The 17286-nt window shown below is 39.6% G+C and overlaps 4 protein-coding genes across 4 annotated transcripts; all 4 read left to right on the plus strand.

Annotated features, from left to right (window-relative positions):
• Window positions 1-67: 67 nt before the first annotated feature.
• MEF22 (mitochondrial editing factor 22) lies at window positions 68-2776 on the plus strand. The gene has a single exon (XM_021955523.2). It carries the CDS (start codon window positions 85-87, stop codon window positions 2305-2307), a length of 2223 nt encoding a protein of 740 aa, XP_021811215.1. The 5' UTR covers window positions 68-84; the 3' UTR covers window positions 2308-2776.
• A 4639-nt stretch (window positions 2777-7415) lies between these two features.
• Window positions 7416-10475, plus strand: LOC110754486 (F-box/LRR-repeat protein At3g26922-like). Its single transcript, XM_021955559.2, has 3 exons — window positions 7416-8431; window positions 9686-9859; window positions 9964-10475. Exons 1-3 carry the CDS (start codon window positions 7511-7513, stop codon window positions 10261-10263), a joined length of 1395 nt encoding a protein of 464 aa, XP_021811251.2. The 5' UTR covers window positions 7416-7510; the 3' UTR covers window positions 10264-10475.
• A 353-nt stretch (window positions 10476-10828) lies between these two features.
• On the plus strand, window positions 10829-13566 carry LOC110754484 (F-box/LRR-repeat protein At4g14103-like). Its single transcript, XM_021955557.2, has 3 exons — window positions 10829-11866; window positions 12548-12721; window positions 12837-13566. Exons 1-3 carry the CDS (start codon window positions 10910-10912, stop codon window positions 13164-13166), a joined length of 1461 nt encoding a protein of 486 aa, XP_021811249.2. The 5' UTR covers window positions 10829-10909; the 3' UTR covers window positions 13167-13566.
• A 151-nt stretch (window positions 13567-13717) lies between these two features.
• On the plus strand, window positions 13718-17089 carry LOC110754485 (F-box/LRR-repeat protein At4g14103-like). Its single transcript, XM_021955558.2, has 3 exons — window positions 13718-14962; window positions 16342-16518; window positions 16629-17089. Exons 1-3 carry the CDS (start codon window positions 14042-14044, stop codon window positions 16932-16934), a joined length of 1404 nt encoding a protein of 467 aa, XP_021811250.2. The 5' UTR covers window positions 13718-14041; the 3' UTR covers window positions 16935-17089.
• Window positions 17090-17286: the final 197 nt, after the last annotated feature.

Below are 17286 nucleotides of genomic sequence, written 5' to 3' on the forward strand. Positions count from 1 at the left end.
ACAAATCTCTCCGCCATTAAATTAAAACCACGGTTTTTCCCCCAGCGCCTTTGAGCTTTCAACAACTTCGTCCCTTCCACTGTGATGGCTGTGACTCTCATTAGGAGAGTCTCTCTGCTTCCCCTTCCCGCCAAATTCCGAACGCCGGCTCCGAAAACGGCGACGTTTTCCGAATTTGAAATTCCGGTGTCTTTTTCATTCACTTTCCTCAGTCACTATTTTTCGTCTGCTCTCCGTTTACACCCGTGTTACTATGGCGACCAACAACTCCACTACAGCTACGATTCTGACTCCTTTTTCGCGTCTCTGATTGATGGTTCGACCCAAAAGAGCCACTTGGGTCAAATCCACGCCCAGTTACTTGTATTGGGGCTGCAAGACAGTGGCTTTCTAATCACCAAATTGGTGAATGCAAGCTCGAATCTTGGGTTTGTAGCATATGCCCGTCGGGTGTTTGATGAATTTACTGACCCGGATGTGTTTTTGTGGAACGCAATCATTAGGTGTTATTCTAGGCACATTGTGTTTGTTGATGCTTTAGAAATGTATGCTAGGATGCAAGCAATGGGTGTCAGTCCAGATGGTTTTACTTTTCCTCATGTGCTTAAAGCTTGTAGTGGCTTGCCGGACCTTGAAATGGGTCGCCGGGTTCATGGACAGGTACTCAGGCATGGGTTTGAATCAGACGCGTTTGTGCAGAATGGTCTTGTGGCTTTGTATGCCAAATGTGGCCGAATAGAGCGTGCTAGGGCTGTGTTTGATTGTTTAGGTGAGAGGACGATTGTTTCGTGGACTTCGATCATTTCGGGGTATGCCCAGAATGGCCAGCCTTTGGAAGCTTTGAGGATCTTTGGCCTTATGAGAAAATTGAATGTGAAACTAGATTGGATCGTTCTAGTTAGTGTTCTCAAAGCTTATACTGATGTAGAGGACTTGGGACAGGGGACATCAGTTCATGGTTGCTTAATTAAGATGGGTCTTGAATTTGAACCGGACTTGCTCATTGCACTCACAGCCATGTATGCAAAAAGTGGACAGGTGATGGCAGCCAGATCATTTTTTGATAAGATGGAAACACCAAATTTAATATTGTGGAATGCTATGATTTCTGGGTATGCGAAGAATAGTTATGCTGAGGAAGCTGTAGAGCTATTCCGTGAGATGATCAGTAAAAGTATAAGGCCAGATTCAATCACCATGAGGTCTGCTATCTTAGCATGCGCCCAGATGGGTTCTGTTGGCTTAGCAAGATGGATGGATGATTATATCAGTAAAACTGAGTACATAAATCATGTTTTTGTTAACACAGCCCTGATTGATATGTATGCAAAATGTGGAAGTGTAGATTATGCTCGGATGGTTTTTGATAGAACACCTAATAAAGATGTTGTTGTCTGGAGTGCGATGATTGTGGGCTATGGATTACATGGCCGAGGACGAGAAGCCATTGATCTTTACCATTCTATGCAGCAGGCTGGGGTGCCGCCGAATGATGTGACCTTCCTAGGGCTCCTCACTGCATGCAACCACTCAGGCCTTGTGGAAGAGGGATGGGACCTTTTCCACAGCATGAAACACTACAGGATTGAGCCTGGCAACCAACATTATTCATGTGTGGTTGATCTTCTTGGACGTGCAGGCCACTTGGATCAGGCTTACGATTTTATCATGAAAATGCCAATTGAACCTGGCATAAGTGTGTGGGGAGCACTTTTGAGTTCATCCAAGATTTATCGTCGCGTGACTTTAGGAGAATATGCTGCAGAACAGCTTTTCTCATTGGATCCATATAATACAGGACATTATGTTCAACTCTCAAATCTCTATGCTTCAGCCCGTTTATGGGACCGTGTCGCAAAGGTACGAGTACTGATGAGGGAGAAAGGACTGACTAAGGACCTTGGACATAGCTTGATTGAGATCAATGGGAAGCTTCAGGCATTCCATGTGGGAGACAAGTCTCATCCAAGATCTAAGGAAATCTATGAAGAGCTTGAGAGTCTAGAGAGGAGGTTGAAGGAGGCTGGATTTATCCCACATACAGAATCTGTTCTGCATGACTTGAACCAGGAAGAGACAGAGGAGACACTTTGTAATCACAGTGAGAGGCTGGCAATTGCTTATGGTCTCATTAGCTCTGCTCCTGGGACTACACTTCGGATAACCAAAAATCTTCGAGCCTGTGTAAACTGTCATTCAGCAACCAAGCTAATATCTAAGCTTGTCAACAGGGAGATAGTTGTTAGGGATGCGAAGCGTTTCCATCATTTCAAGGATGGGCGTTGTTCCTGTGGAGATTATTGGTGAAAGAAAGGGAAGGCAAGCAGTAAATTTCTTTTTGTGTTCTGTTTCAGCTTCACACAAGAACACAAGTTAGTTCTCCGTCCGTCTAAACCAGAATTCGATTCTTCGAAGTTGGATGTCTGCCGCGGAATCAGTTGGCCTTGTAGAACTAACACAGATGATCGCGTGAAGCAATTTGCATGGAAGCAATGCAAATTAAGGGGCACATGAGGCAATGCTCGAAATCTTGAGCTGCAAAGAAAATGTTAAAGGTTTTGAACAGAATCATATCAACCCAAACAGAAGCTGGTTTTGGCCAACACTGGGGTAATGGTAAAATCGAAAGGAAGCATATTAAGCAAGACTGTTGTAGGGGTTGCTTGAAGTAGCTTGGTGATGCTGTAAATTATCACTTCACTCGTGAGTTATTCATCCTTAAATCAGTTTGGAATAATTGGAAACAGAATGCACATATTTTTTCACATGGCAAAAAATATTTAGTCTAAGCAATAACAAAAATTGTTGCTTCCATGTTCCATCTTTCATCTTTTGATCCCGCTAGAATAGCTCTCCAAGTTTAAAGAGCTTTAAGTAGCCCTTAACTAACGAGGATAATATCCATGGTCAACTTATTGATCTTTTGAAATTAAAGAAAAACCATCCGAAACCCAAATGTGAGAGGCATGAACAATAGCATAGTCTTCAAAAAAAATTGCGGCCTAAACCGAACACAGGGAAAAAAAAAAAAGAGAGCAACAAATCGAAAACTAAAGGAAAGAAGTTAAAAAAACAAATACACATGGGCTAAGTCATTTATTTAACAAAGTCTTTAAAAGTCATTAACATTTTGAATACCTCAAAACTTTTAAATACTATTTAAAACTCCCAATTGAATACTGTTTGTACCAAAAATCGAATTTTTGCCTAAAATGGAAGATAATTTTCCCATGAACATCAAAATGGCCAAAATATGGCTAGAGGGGCATTGCTGCAGTCAGATGGGGTGAGCTCAAAATTCAACTTCCACCGCTCAAATCAATTTTCGTTCTTCATGAGAGATGTTCATCTCTATGTCTACTGCACCATATCCAAATTTGGGTTTATTTGGATAAATTTGGAATCCTAAGAGCTGAAAACACCAGAAGGATACCAGCAACAGCGAAAGCTGAAAACAGTGGCAATTCTGGCCTAATTATGACCTAATTCTGGCCAGCGTCCAGTCCTCAAATGAACATTCGTCCTTCATGAAAGTTGTTCATTTGGATGTCTACTACGACATATCCGAATTTGGAGTCATTTGGATAAATGTGGGATCCTCGCGACATCAAATATCAGAAGCATACCAGCAACAGCGAAAGCTGAAAACAGTGGCAATTCTGGCCTAATTATGGCCCAATTCTGGCCCGCTTCCGGTCCTCAAATGAACATTCATCCTTCATGAAAGTTGTTCATTTGGATGTCTACTACGACATATCCGAATTTGGCATCATTTACACAAGTATTGAATCTTCAGAGTATTAATCATGATTTCTGTTCGTGACAGCAGTCTGTGACGACCAGTCAGTTGCTAAATCAGATTCTCTATTGCTCAAATAGAATTAAGTTCTTCATGAATGTTGTTCCTACTTACATGGAGATCAAAATATCCGAAATTTGCAGCATTGGATCAATCTAGCATCCCCAGTTTATTATGCACCAAGACATGTTCAGAGGAGAAACTCAATGGCTGCAAATAAAGTTTCACTTCATCAATTGAGAGACTTCATCACAAGTGAGTTGATTGAAAGAAGAATTAAATAATGGTGGGGTGGATGGAAACCGTTTAATATTCTTTGTGATGAAGAATATTAAAACAAAGCCAAAGTTCAATATGCACGTGAAGAGTCTACACCAAAATTGAAAGAAGAATAAAATAACATGCAAGTGGGCTTAAGGAATGAATAAAAAAAGAAGTAGAGATGGTGGTCATTATCTCATCATTTCTTTTGGACAGCTAGTCACTACTTTTGGCTGACACTCACCAAAGAAGAGGGTATGTTTCCCATGCCCACGTGAAGAAAAGCTGGGAGAAAGCAGAGAGAGATTCCAGAAAACAGGGAATAATGGGCAAAAGGATGGACAGACGGTAGTGATCATTATGGCAATACAAAATTAATGAATAAACAAGTTGCCATGACTCGACAAACTAAGGTGGACATACGGAAGCTGGGAGAATTGGCAAATCAAAGGCTGGATTGAGAGCATTGGTTATAAATACAAGACAACCGGACACTAAGAAAACTCTCTCCAACACACTCAACCAACCAATTCAACAAAAATGGCTTGACGCCACAAATATTCAAACAGACCCAGAGTCTGAAACATTGCAATCTCAAAAGCTTCACGACAAACTTGCAGAATCATACTTCTTTTTCCCAGCAAAGACAGTTAGAACACAACTTCTAATTCGAATCCCAGTTCACAAACCAGCAAAACAAGACATCCCTCTCATTACAAATTTGGTTCAGCTCATAGCCAGATCAGACATAACTCTGTCCATTCTCCAGCACAGCTAGCAAGAAAAGCTCATAGTCCCTATCTTGAGTCTCAGTCAAGCAGAACAGCTACCTTGGTGTAATTCCAGATCGCCAATCACTGATCCAGCTACTTGAAGCTCGGTCAAGGCTGAGAAAACGGCAATTTTGCCCGAACAGCGAAGCCTCCCAGGAGCCAGAACAGGTTTAAAGCTCTGTCAATACCAACATTGACATCGATTGCCAACTGAAGAAACCTCTCAGTTGAAGATACTGACGTGCCATTCCAGTATACATATTAAATCCGGACTTGGCAGTTCTTTTCCTCGTTTTCATTGTTGTAGACATATTTCTGTTTTCAGCAGTTTTAATTCCCGGCTTGAATTCCCAAAATTTTGTACTGTGATAAATTGTTAAAGTCCTCACCAGTCTGAGGCATAGAAAAGAACTTTACTTGGGAAGACATTCCTCACCCAACTTCACAATCACTTGATTAAAGTCAGTAACTTAGGGCGCAAATCAACTATTTTCTCAAGTCTGTTAGGGTTTTACACTGGTAACAGTGGCACGCGCAAAAGAAAGTTGACCAGTTGACCACAAATGGTTTCCAGGCCAATGAGGATTTTTACCTTACCGTCACAGGAACACAGCAAAAACGGGTGAAACAAATACAACTAAACTTTTAAAGACTATTTAAAAGTCACAATTGAATACCTTCAAACTTTTAAACTCATTAAAAGTTAGAATTGGATACACCCCCCTTAATGAACCCAAAAAAAAAACTAGCAAACCAACAAAACAAACTGATATGGTTTTGTAGATCGCGCCAAATCGCCAGTAACTGCTCAATTGTCACAACTGCTCTGGCAAAGGCTATTCAACAGGAAAACACCAAAATTGCGATGGAAACATATTAGAAAAGTAGGTCACCCTATAGACTTCTGCCTGAAAAAGAAACCAACCATCTATGTGTGTGAAACAACAAAAAGACATATTCGACAATATAATTGTGAGAGCAAGTCCAGCAGCACGGTTTGGGGGGAGGGTGGGGGGCGGGCAGGGGTTTGGGCCAAAAACACTTTTCCAATAGCAAAGGCTGGCTTGGGCAGGAGGTGGGGGCCACAAGACTGGGTTGGCCCGAAGGGGAGTTCAGCCTGAGTTCAAGCCCAGGTTTGTTGACGTCAGCAACAAAAAAATTTAAAAAAATCTAAAAAAAATACAAAAAAATTCAGATTTTTAAAAAATAAATACTTAATCATATTTTTCACTTCCTACACCAAAACTCTACACAAATTTATCTCCTCATATCTCATGTGAATAGTTGTTGCCATGGCAATTGGTGGAAACACCACAACCTTTTGCAAAGGCAATCACTATTCACATGAATAGTAGCTGCCCTAGCCCCCCTGCCATGGCGCTGGAAGTGCTCTGAAACACTACCTACGCTGCTTTGTGAGAGCATTTCCAGCAGTTGCCTTTTGCCATGGCAAGGGGGGGGCTAGGGTAGCCACTATTCACGTGAATAGTGGCTGCCATTGTAAAAAGCAATGTTGGTTTCCAGCAGTTGCCCAAGTTTAGGGCAAACACTATTCATTTTTTTGTTTTTTTTTTCACATATTTGTTTATCTAAACAATTAATTTGGATAATATTTTTTAAAAAGATTTTTGGTGTGGGAAGTGAAAAATATGACTAAATATTTATTTTTAAAAAAATATGAATTTTTTTGTTTTTTTTTTCGATTTTTAAATTTTTTTTGTTGTTGCTGATGTTAGCACCCCAAGTTTTGGATCTGGGGCTGGACCTGCCTGACTTCGTGGCCCCCACAAGTAACTCGGGCTAACCCTTGCTGTTGGAGGGCCTTTTTCTCCCAAACCCCCCCTAGCCTCAGTCCAAAATCCACTGCTGGACTTGCTCTGAGGGACCAAGTAAGAAAGAAAACCAACAAACAAATTAAAAGACATAAAAGCAGGCCCCAATGACTAACAACGAAGTTTCTGTGAAACACAAGCGTAAAAGATGGGAAAGAAATAATAGGAGAGTTAGGCACATAAAGAAATCATACTAAAAAAATTAAAGAGGTCTATCTCGACAAATTTTTGTCAATTATAGAAAAAATTTGACGCATTATTGTTGTCATAGAAAGGACCAATTTCATCATTGACTAAGGTTGAATGACTCATTTTGCCCCTTGCTGTCAACTTCATTCAAAAATCTATTAACTTTGATGATGTGGTAGGAATGTTTTTATAATTTTGTACATATGGATTAGTATTCACCAATTAGGTGAGTGATGTGGTAAGTGGAGCCACCTCCAACCCCCAAAGTCAATCAGCACCAACCGATCACTTGCACCCCCACCCCGAGAATTATTGAGCCACCCAAACAACCACCGCTGTTCAGCCGCTAGATTTACTCAGCCCACCCAAAACAAAATTCTACAAGGTTGGGTAGTCTTTTGGTTAAATTTTAGATTATCATCGTTTAAGAAAAATTTCAAAACACAAAATAATTTCGCTTAAAGAGACAAATTCGTAAATTAATAGTTATTTAAATAAACATAAAAAATAAAACGAAAATAAGAGAATAATGTGCCATTAAATTCTCCAGAGATTTAAAAAAAAGGCAAAAAAAAACCTACTGTGTTGTAACGAATCGGAAATCACTCCAAGAAAAAAACAGAAAAAAGAAGCAAGACGCTCTAGAATCGAAGAACATGGAAGAAGCAAGCAATCAAAACATAAATGATCTCCCAGAGGAGCTCCTCCTCCGCATCCTCACCTTCCTTCCCACATTAGATTCCATCCAAACCTCTCTCATATCCCAGAAATGGCGACCACTCTGGTCTCGTGTTCCCTCCTTGAACTTACCTTTCGAGCTCTTCCCTTCATACGAGCCACCCTTGGATACCCGCCAATTCTTCGCCGAATTCATCGATCGCGTTCTCATTCTTCGATCCAATTCTCCCATCCACACTTTCCGCCTCTCCTTCATCTATCATGATCACTACGGCTCCCATGTTGACTCCTGGGTTCGCTCCGCCATAACCCACCTCCACGCCCGTGAGCTCCATCTCGACTTCTTCATCCACAAAGACTTTCATGACGAGGAAACCCTAAATCACAAGTATGATTTCCCTTTCTCTGTTCTGAGAAATGGGTATGTTGAAAACTTATGCGTTACGCGATGTGATCTTACATTGCCGGCCAAAATGTCCACTATGCGTTTTTGCTCGATTGGGTCCATGTATCTCGATCAGGTTTATTTGACGGACCAGATAATGAGTGATTTGATTTTGGGTTGCCCCAATTTGGAGGCTTTGGAGCTTCAAAACTGTTGGGGGCATCATCATTTGAAGATATGTAGCACAAGGCTTCAGAAGCTAGTACTTGGGTATTTTTATGATTCTGAACTCCAAGAGACGCTTGTGATTGATTGCCCAAACCTTTTTTCAATCAGTTTTGATTGCTGTGCCTTTGACAAGTTTGTACTTAAGAATGCGTCGTCCCTGGTTGAGTTTCATGTTGATATTGTGCACCTAATCGATGGGTCCTATTGTTATTGGAGCAAGGTTGTGAGGCTACTACTACAAGCACCTAATGTTAAGCATCTTAATGTGCAAAATTGGTGGTTTAAGGTAATTTTCTTGACCTGTGTTCTGGTCAATCATTGTTTACTGTATGATGATTTTGTTTGACTTTTAAGTTTTTTCATTATTTTTTGTACGTGGGAATTATGCCAGAAGTTTGAGGAATATGCAACAATGTGATTAGGGTTCTGATTATGTGATTTAGGGATATGCAGAAGTCTGGTCCTTTAAATTATCAATCTTGTAGATATAGCTGTGTGTATTTTTGAATGATACTGTATTTTCTAGTAGTTGAAATAGCTAACAACATGAGAGAAAGTAAGGCTTTTCAGCTTTTCATTGAAGTTGAAAGCTTGTCATTGAGTCTTGTAGTCGAAAGAAAGATGGGGAAAGGATAATTAGCTGTTGAGGTCTGCTCATTTTTTCAAGCCTTAGGCTTAGACAGAGGAAATGATCAGTGCCTAGTTTATACACATTGGTCATCGATTGGTCTCCCAGGAAAGAAGTGGTCGAGGGACTGAATAGTAAAGGAAAATAGCATAGTTGCTTGTGGACTGTAGTATGTTCGATCACTAACCATGGGGACAATTTAGTGCAAAAATGCATTTCCTGTGCCAATATTTTTGTTTTGTTTTGTTTTTCAAATAAAGGAAGGCTAGTATTCAGTAAGGATTAAAACTGGATATACTGCATTTTACATAGCTGCAGCTTGCTTGTAGTGCAATAAGTTGCTAAACTTTCATAATCGGTAGATTTCTCATTCAGACAGGTATAAATGCGATCTTGTAACTTAATGACATTTTACAAAATTGTTTTGAGAAAATCAGCTAACCAAGAAAAAGTCATGTCTGTTTTTTCTTATCTGAAAAGACAAAAACAAGTTCTTCCTTGATGATCTCTCGTTCTAAGAAGCAGGATTAATTGATGATTAACCATGCCATTGTGCTGACTTGTCTCACCTTGATGTTGTGGCTTCAAGGGTATCCCTGAGAGCTCTTATCATAGAAGAGTCTCACTGGAAATGAAATCTGGTAGCGTGTCTCAGTGACCAGCCATGTGTGTCTGTGCTAGACACGCTTTCACTTCCTAACTCTGTCAAACTCAGTGATATGCAACATTTTATTCATAGATGGCCAATCTCTTTGGCTTAACCTCTGCGAACTCAGAGATTTTCAAATTTGACATTTTACTTGTCAACCTTTTTTTGCTTTTTTCACTTTGTATGAGCACTGGTTTCTAGAGGTATTATGTAATTGAACATCTTCTAATATTGATAGTTGTTTTCTGTGCATATGCCCTCAGTTTCTGACCTCAAAGGATCCTTTCCCCAAAAGTTTTATGCTCCACAATCTCAACCTCCTAGAGTTGAGAACCGGATTTACGCAATATGATCTGGTTGGCATGGCTGCATTGCTTAAACTTTGTCCCAATCTCGAGACAATGATACTACAATACCTTTTCAAGATAGGGGAAGATGTGAGTACTACATACATTCTCTTATGTTTCCGCATTACTTTATATTTATCATTCTCTTTCATATTCCATGCTGCATATTTAAAATTTGATCTTCTAATTTCCAGGATAGGTTATCAGAAGAGTTACTAAATAAACCAGTTGACTTGAGCATGCCAAGTCTCAAGCAAGTTAAAATGAAAGCGTATACCGCAACAGAAGATGAACTTAATTTTTTGAAAATCTTGATTGGGCAAGGAGTTGCCCTACAAAAGATTGTGCTTGCTCGCACCCAAGTTGGCGAGGAGGGACAAATTGGTGAGAGGTCGTTTCCTTTAGTGGTTCTATATAGAGAGGGTTCACAAGGTTGGAAGTGCTCATGGGCCCTGCACTCCGCAACACCGCATGGTATAGACTCTGAGCTTTAGATGGGGAATCCATTGGCGCTCATTCCAAGGTTTCTTGTTTTTTGTTTTTCTGAAAATGGGTTTAAAATTAGATGATTGTTGCAGATATGTTTGGATTTGTTTTACGGATTATCTTCCGTCCTATTTCTTCATTAAAAACACTGCATGTTTAGTAGAGTAGAATGTTTCTTCTTGTGTTACAGAGGGGCGGAAAGGCCCAAAACTTACATCCTTGTCTTGTTAGGAAATTAACTCCCAATACTTCTATTCATATAAAACAAAACAAAATTCAATGATTGATACTCATATTTTTTTAAATTTAAACTCAAGTGTTATTTTATATGGGCTTGCGGACCGGGTTTTTATAGGTGGGCGGGCTAGGCTTTAGAAACCTAAGCCCAAGCTTAGCACACTGAAAAATGGGCCAGGCCGACCTATCAGCTCGCGAACCCGTGGGCCCAATACGACCCATATTTTTTTAGCAAGCACAATGGTTGGGCTCTAAAAAGAGTGGATAGAGCCCAGGTGGGATTCAAAATTTTATCCCCAGTGGTTGAGTGTAAAAATCAGCTCCCTTTACTTTTTTTTTCCCAAACTTCATATTTTTTTGATCAGGATGCTTCTTCATTTATGTCCTAGACATCCAAACAAACCCAAGCCCTAGAATATGGAGGAAATGGAAGAGGCAAGCAACCAAAACCCAAGCGCCACCGTTACCAATCGAAACCTAAACGATCTCCCAGAGGAGCTCCTCCTCCACATCCTCACCTGTCTTCCCATATTAGAATCGGTCCAAACCTCCCTCATATCCCAGAAATGGAGACCCCTCTGGTCTCGTGTTCCCTCCTTGAACTTCCTCTTCGAACTCTTCCCGCCATACGAGCCACCCTTAGATACTCGCCAGTTCTTCGCCGAGTTCATTGACCGCGTTCTTATTCTTCGCTCCAATTCTCCCATCCACACTTTTCGCCTCTCTTTCATCTACCATAGTCACTACCGCTCTCATGTCGACTCTTGGGTTCGATCCGCCATAACCCGCCTTCGCACACGTGAGCTCTATCTCGACTTCTTCATCCACAAAGATTTTCATAACGAAGAAACTCATAATCACAGGTATGATTTCCCTTTCTCTGTTCTGAGAAATGGGTGCGTAGCAATCTTAGGCCTTAAGCGATGTGATCTTACGTTGCCGGCTAAAATGTCCACGCTGCGTTTTTGCTCGATTGGGTCCATGTTTCTCAATGAGGTTTATTTGACGGACCAGGCAATGTGGGATTTGATTTCGGGTTGCCCCAATTTGGAGGCTTTGGATCTTGAGGACTGTTTGGCGCATCATCATATGAAGATATGTAGCACTAAGCTTAAGAGGCTAGCACTTAGGTATTTTTATGATTCTGAACTCAAAGAGACCATTTTGGTTGATTGCCCAAACCTTTGTTCGATCAGTTTTAATTGTTGTGCCTTTGACAAATTTGTACTTAAGAATGCGTCGTCCCTGGTTGAGTTTCATGTCGATATTTTGCACAAAATCGATCGGTCCTATCGTTATTGGAACAAGGTTGTGAGGCTACTAGGACAAGCACCTAATGTTAAGCATCTTAATGTGCAGAATTGGTGGTTTAAGGTAATTTTCTGATTTTTGTTCCGGTCAGTTATCGTATTTCTGTTTCGATTTTGGTTAATTTCTGAATTGGTGATTTTGTTCTTTTTTGTATGTGGAAAGTATGCCAAAAAGTTTGAGGAATATGTAGTAATGTGGTTGGTATTCTAATTATGTGGATGGCTTCTCATAGATAGGGTGTATTTTGGACTTGGTGATATAGCCGTGTATGTTTCAATGGGACTTTGTCTTCTTGGAATTGAAAGAGATGAGAACATGAAAGAATTTTTAGCTTGTCATTTAATCTTGGAGTCGAAAGAAAGATGGAAAGGGTAATTAGTTGTTGAGGTCTGCTCATTATTGCAGGGTTTAGTCTAGCCAGATGGAAAGGGTAGGAAGCAGAGTATCCCTGGGAACTCTTATCGTAAAAGAGTCTCACTGGAAATGAAATCTGGTAGCATGTCTCACTGATCAGCCATTGTGATTCTGTTCCAGACATGCTTTATTCCCTTTCTAACTCTGTCCACTTCATTGATGAGCAACATTTCATTCATAGATGGCCAACGTCTTTGGCTTAACCTCTCTGAAATTTTTCATTTTTTGCTTTGGAATTTTTCCCTACGTATGACCACTGCTTTCTGAGAGCATTATGTTGTTGGACCTCTTGTATATTCTTAATTGTTTTCTGTGCATATGTGCCCTCAGTTTCTGACATCAAAGGATTCTTTCCCCAAAAGTTTTATGATCCACAATCTCAACCACTTAGAGCTACGGACGGGGTTTACCCAATATGATCTGGTTGGCATGGCTGCACTGCTTAAGCTTTGTCCCAATCTTGAGACAATGATGCTGGACTTCCTTTTCAAGATAGAGGAAGATGTGAGTACTTTTACATACATAATTACAGCAATTCTAGATGTTTCTATACTAATGTTTTGTCTTTGTTTTTTCTGTTCCGAGCTCCATATCTAAAATTTGATCTTATAATCTCTAGGAGACTTTATCAGAAGAGTTCTCAAGTAAACCAGTTGAATTGAGCATGCCAAGTCTCAAGCAAGTTACGGTGACATCTTATACTGGAACAGAAGATGAAGTTAATTTTATGAAAATCTTGAGTACGCAAGGAGTTGCCCTAGAAAAGATTATACTTGTCCTTGGCCATGTTGGCGCAAAGTCGCGTCTTCAAATGGTTCTATATAGGAATGCTTCACAAAGTTGGAAGTGCTACTCACCAGATCTCGCCTCCACGACACTGAATTATATAGACGCTGAGCTTTTTAAACAGGGAATCAATTGGCTCATTGAAAGTTGTCTTGTTTTTTGAATGTTGGAAGTCTGCCATGAAATCATTTGGCCCTGTAGAATTTACATGGAATCATTTGGTCAGGTGGTAAATTCACTTCACGGGGATATCACTGTTTTGCAATCCCGGCCAATAACACTATGATACGCGTGATAACATTTCCGCGTGGCATAACATTATTTGCCGGGATAATCTGTTTGCAACTAAGTTGTTTTTTTCAAAGGAGCTACACTGTAAAAATGTCAGGTTTGTACTAGACTTGGCAGCTGTAGATTCTGTAGGGCACCATCCCTCGCCACCAACTTTTTTCCTATTTTGATTGTGGTTCTTTGAGCTCTGTACAAGTCAGCATTTTGGTGTAAGTATGTTCACATATCAGCATCTGTGAATTTTTTTAAAAGCAAATCTTCCTTTTTCCTTATTTTGTCCTTGCATGGGAGTTCTTTCTTTTGTTAAGTTTCTTGATTGGAATTGAACTTGAAATCTCTTCTAATATTAGAGTTGATTGACATATTCCCCAAACCATGAACTCCTTTCTCACACCTGCATCGGTGAATACCGTTAAGCATTTTCTTTAAGGTATGTACAATAGTGTAATTTTAAAATTTTTTAAAACACAATTATTTTATCTTAAAGCGATAAACATGGGTTGAACTAGTTGGCCTGAGACTCCTATGTGCTTTCAAGTTTGAATCCTTCGTCTCTAAATGAGTTTAATTTAGAATACATTATCGTTTGTATATAAAAGAAAAGAGATAAACACCTATATTAAAGAATAAAACGAATATATGAATTTAATGTTGCAATAAAAATTCTCTAGAGATAAAACAATATAACCAACCAGTCCAAGGAAAAAAGGGAACAAAAAAGAAGCAAGACCTCTAGAATCGAAGAACATGGACGAGGCAAGCAATGAAAACCTAAACGATCTCCCAGAGGAGCTCCTCCTCCACATCCTCACCTTCCTCCCCACATTAGACTCCATCCAAACCTCTCTCATATCCCAGAAATGGCGACCCATCTGGTCTCGTGTTCCCTCCTTGAACTTCCCCTTCGAACTCTTCCCTTCATACGAGCCACCTTTCGATACCCGCCAATTCTTCGCCGAGTTCATCGATCGCGTTCTCATTCTTCGCTCCCATTCTCCCATCCACACTTTCCGCCTGTCCTTCATCTACCATGATCAGTACGGCTCCCATGTCGACTCTTGGGTTCGCTCCGCCATAACCCACCTCCACGCTCGTGAGCTCCATCTCGACTTCTTCATCCACAAAGATTTTCATGACGAGGAAACTTTTAATAACCGGTATGATTTCCCTTTCTCTGTTCTGAGAAATGGGTTTGTTGAAAAATTGGGCCTTACGGGATGTGATCTTACATTGCCGGCTAAAATGTCCACTATGCGTTTCTGCTCGATTGGGTCCATGTATCTCGATCGGGTTTATTTGACGGACCAGATAATGAGTGATTTGATTTTGGATTGCCCCAATTTAGAGGCTTTGGAGCTTCAGAACTGTTGGGGGCATCATCATTTGAAGATATGTAGCACAAGGCTTAAGAAGCTGGTACTTGGGTATTTTTATGATTCTGAAATCCAAGAGACGCTTGTGATTGATTGCCCAAACCTCTTCTCGATCAGTTTTGATTGCTGTGCATTTGACAAGTTTATACTAAAGAATGCGTCGTCCCTGGTTGAGTTTCATGTTGATATGGTGCACCTAATTTATCGGTCCTATCGTTATTGGAGCAAGGTTGTGAGGCTACTCTTACAAGCACCTAATGTTAAGCATCTTAATGTGCAAAATTGGTGGTTTAAGGTAATTTTCTTGACCTGTGTTCTGATCAATCATTGTTTTCTGTATGATGATTTTGTTTAACTTTAAGTCGTATCATTATTTTTTGTATAGTGGGAATTATACCAGAAGTTTGAGGAATATGCAACAATGTGATTAGTGTTCTGGTCATGTGGAAGGCTTCTCCCAGATTTGCTAAATTTGGTCTATCAATCTTGTAGATTTAGCTGTGTACTTTTGAACGAGACTGTATTTTCTAGTAATTGAATTTGATAATAAAATGAGAGAAAGTAAGGCTTTTTAGCTTGTCATTGAAGTCAAAAGCTTGTCTTTGAGTCTTGGAGTCAAAAGAAAGACGGGAAAGGGTAATTAGTTGTTGAGGTCTGCTCATTTTTCAAGCATCAGCCTAGATAGAGGAAATGATCAGTGCCTAATTTATACAAATTGGTCATGGATTGGTGTCCCAGGAAAGAAGTGGTCGAGGGAGAGGAAAATAACATGGTTGTTTGTGGACTCTAGTATGTACGATCACTAACCAACTAGATTTGGGGACAATTCAATGCAACAAACCTTTGGGAGTCAGATAATACAGCTTAGCATTTACTGTGCCAATATCGTTTTTGTTTTTTTCTTTATGAAAAGAAGGTTAGTATTCAGTAAGGATTACATTTATGTCGTTAACTTGCAATGTTTATTAAAACTAGATATCCTGCATTTACAGTTTTTTAGCTGGCATACTGACATGATATGATAGGTGAATTTGTCAAGAAAAGTAAAGTTCCATTTGTTCTTTTTATTGTACCACATTTCTTGTGCGGCAATAAGTTATTAAACTTTCATAACAGGTATGGAGTTCTATTGAGAATGGTATAAATGCCAATATTGTAACTTAAAGACATTGTACAAAATTGTGTAGAGAAAACCAGCTACCAAAAAAGGGTCCTGTCTGTTGTTTCTGATTTGAAAAGTTAAAAACAGGTTCTGCCTTGATGATCACTCGTTCTAAGAAGCAGGATTAATTGATGATTAACCATGTCATTGTGCAGAGTTAGTTGTCTCTCCTTGATGTTGTAGCTTCAAGGGTATCCCTGGGAACTCCTATCATAAAAAAGCCTCAGTGGAAGTAAAATCTTAGCATGTTGTAACCAGCCATGTGATTCTGTGCTAGACATGCTTTAGTCACTTTCTAACTCTGTCCAGCTCATTGATGTACATCATTTCATTCATAGAAGGCCAATCACTTTGGCTTAACCTCTGCGAACTTGGGGATTTTTCAAATTTCACTTTTTACTGATTAACCTCTTTTGGCTTTTTTCCCTATGTATGACCACTGGTTTCCAGAGATATTATGTTATTGAAGATCATCTAATATTAATAACTGTTTCTTATTCATATGCCCTTAGTTTCTGACATCAAAGGAGGATTCTTTCCCCAAAAGTTTTATGCTCCACAATCTCAACCTCTTAGAGCTGCGAACAGGATTTACCCAATATGATCTCGTTGGCATGGCTGCACTGCTTAAACTTTGTCCCAATCTCGAGACAATGATTCTAGAATACCTTTTCAAGAAAAGGTCCGATGTGAGTACCACATAATAATAGCAATTCTTCATGTTTCTGTATTACTTGTGTTTATCATTCTTTTTGTTGTTCCAGGCTGCATATCTAACATTTGATCCTCTAATTTCCAGGAGAGTTTATCAGAAGAGTTGCTAAATAAACCAGTTGAATTGAGCTTGCCAAGTCTTAAGCAAGTTACAATCAACGCGTATACTGGAACAGAACATGAATTCAATTTTATGAAAATGTTGATTGGGCAAGGAGTTGTCCTAGAAAAGATTGTGTTTGTTCCCATTCAAGTTGAGAACGGAAAAGTTGTTGAGAGGTCGCTTCCTCCAGTGGTTCTATATAGAAAGGGTTCACAAGGTTGGAAGTGCTCACCGGACCTCTCCTTCTCAGTACGGAATATTATAGAGTCTGAGCTAAATGGGGATTAGGGTTTAAAATTACATGTCCATTGGCTCATTCCAAAGTTTATTGTTTTTCTGAAATTGGGTTTAAAATTAGATGATTATTACGAATATCAATATTATGTTTGGAGTTTGTTTACGGATTATCATCCGTCTTATTTCTTCATTAACAAAAATTGCATGTGTGTGAGGGGCCGAAAGGCCCAAAACTTCTCTATCCTTGTCCTGTTAGGAAAGTGACTTCCAATTCCTAGTTGATCCAAAAAAAAAAAAAAAAAAAAAAATCTTTCCTAAAGCAGAAAGGAAATATAAAAAGAAGTTGCCGTCTTTATATATATATATATATATATATATATATATATATAATATAGAGAGCTTT

The sequence above is a fragment of the Prunus avium genome, chromosome 3 (assembly GCF_965620075.1).
Source record: "Prunus avium chromosome 3, drPruAviu1.hap1.1, whole genome shotgun sequence".
Lineage (NCBI taxonomy): Eukaryota > Viridiplantae > Streptophyta > Magnoliopsida > Rosales > Rosaceae > Prunus > Prunus avium.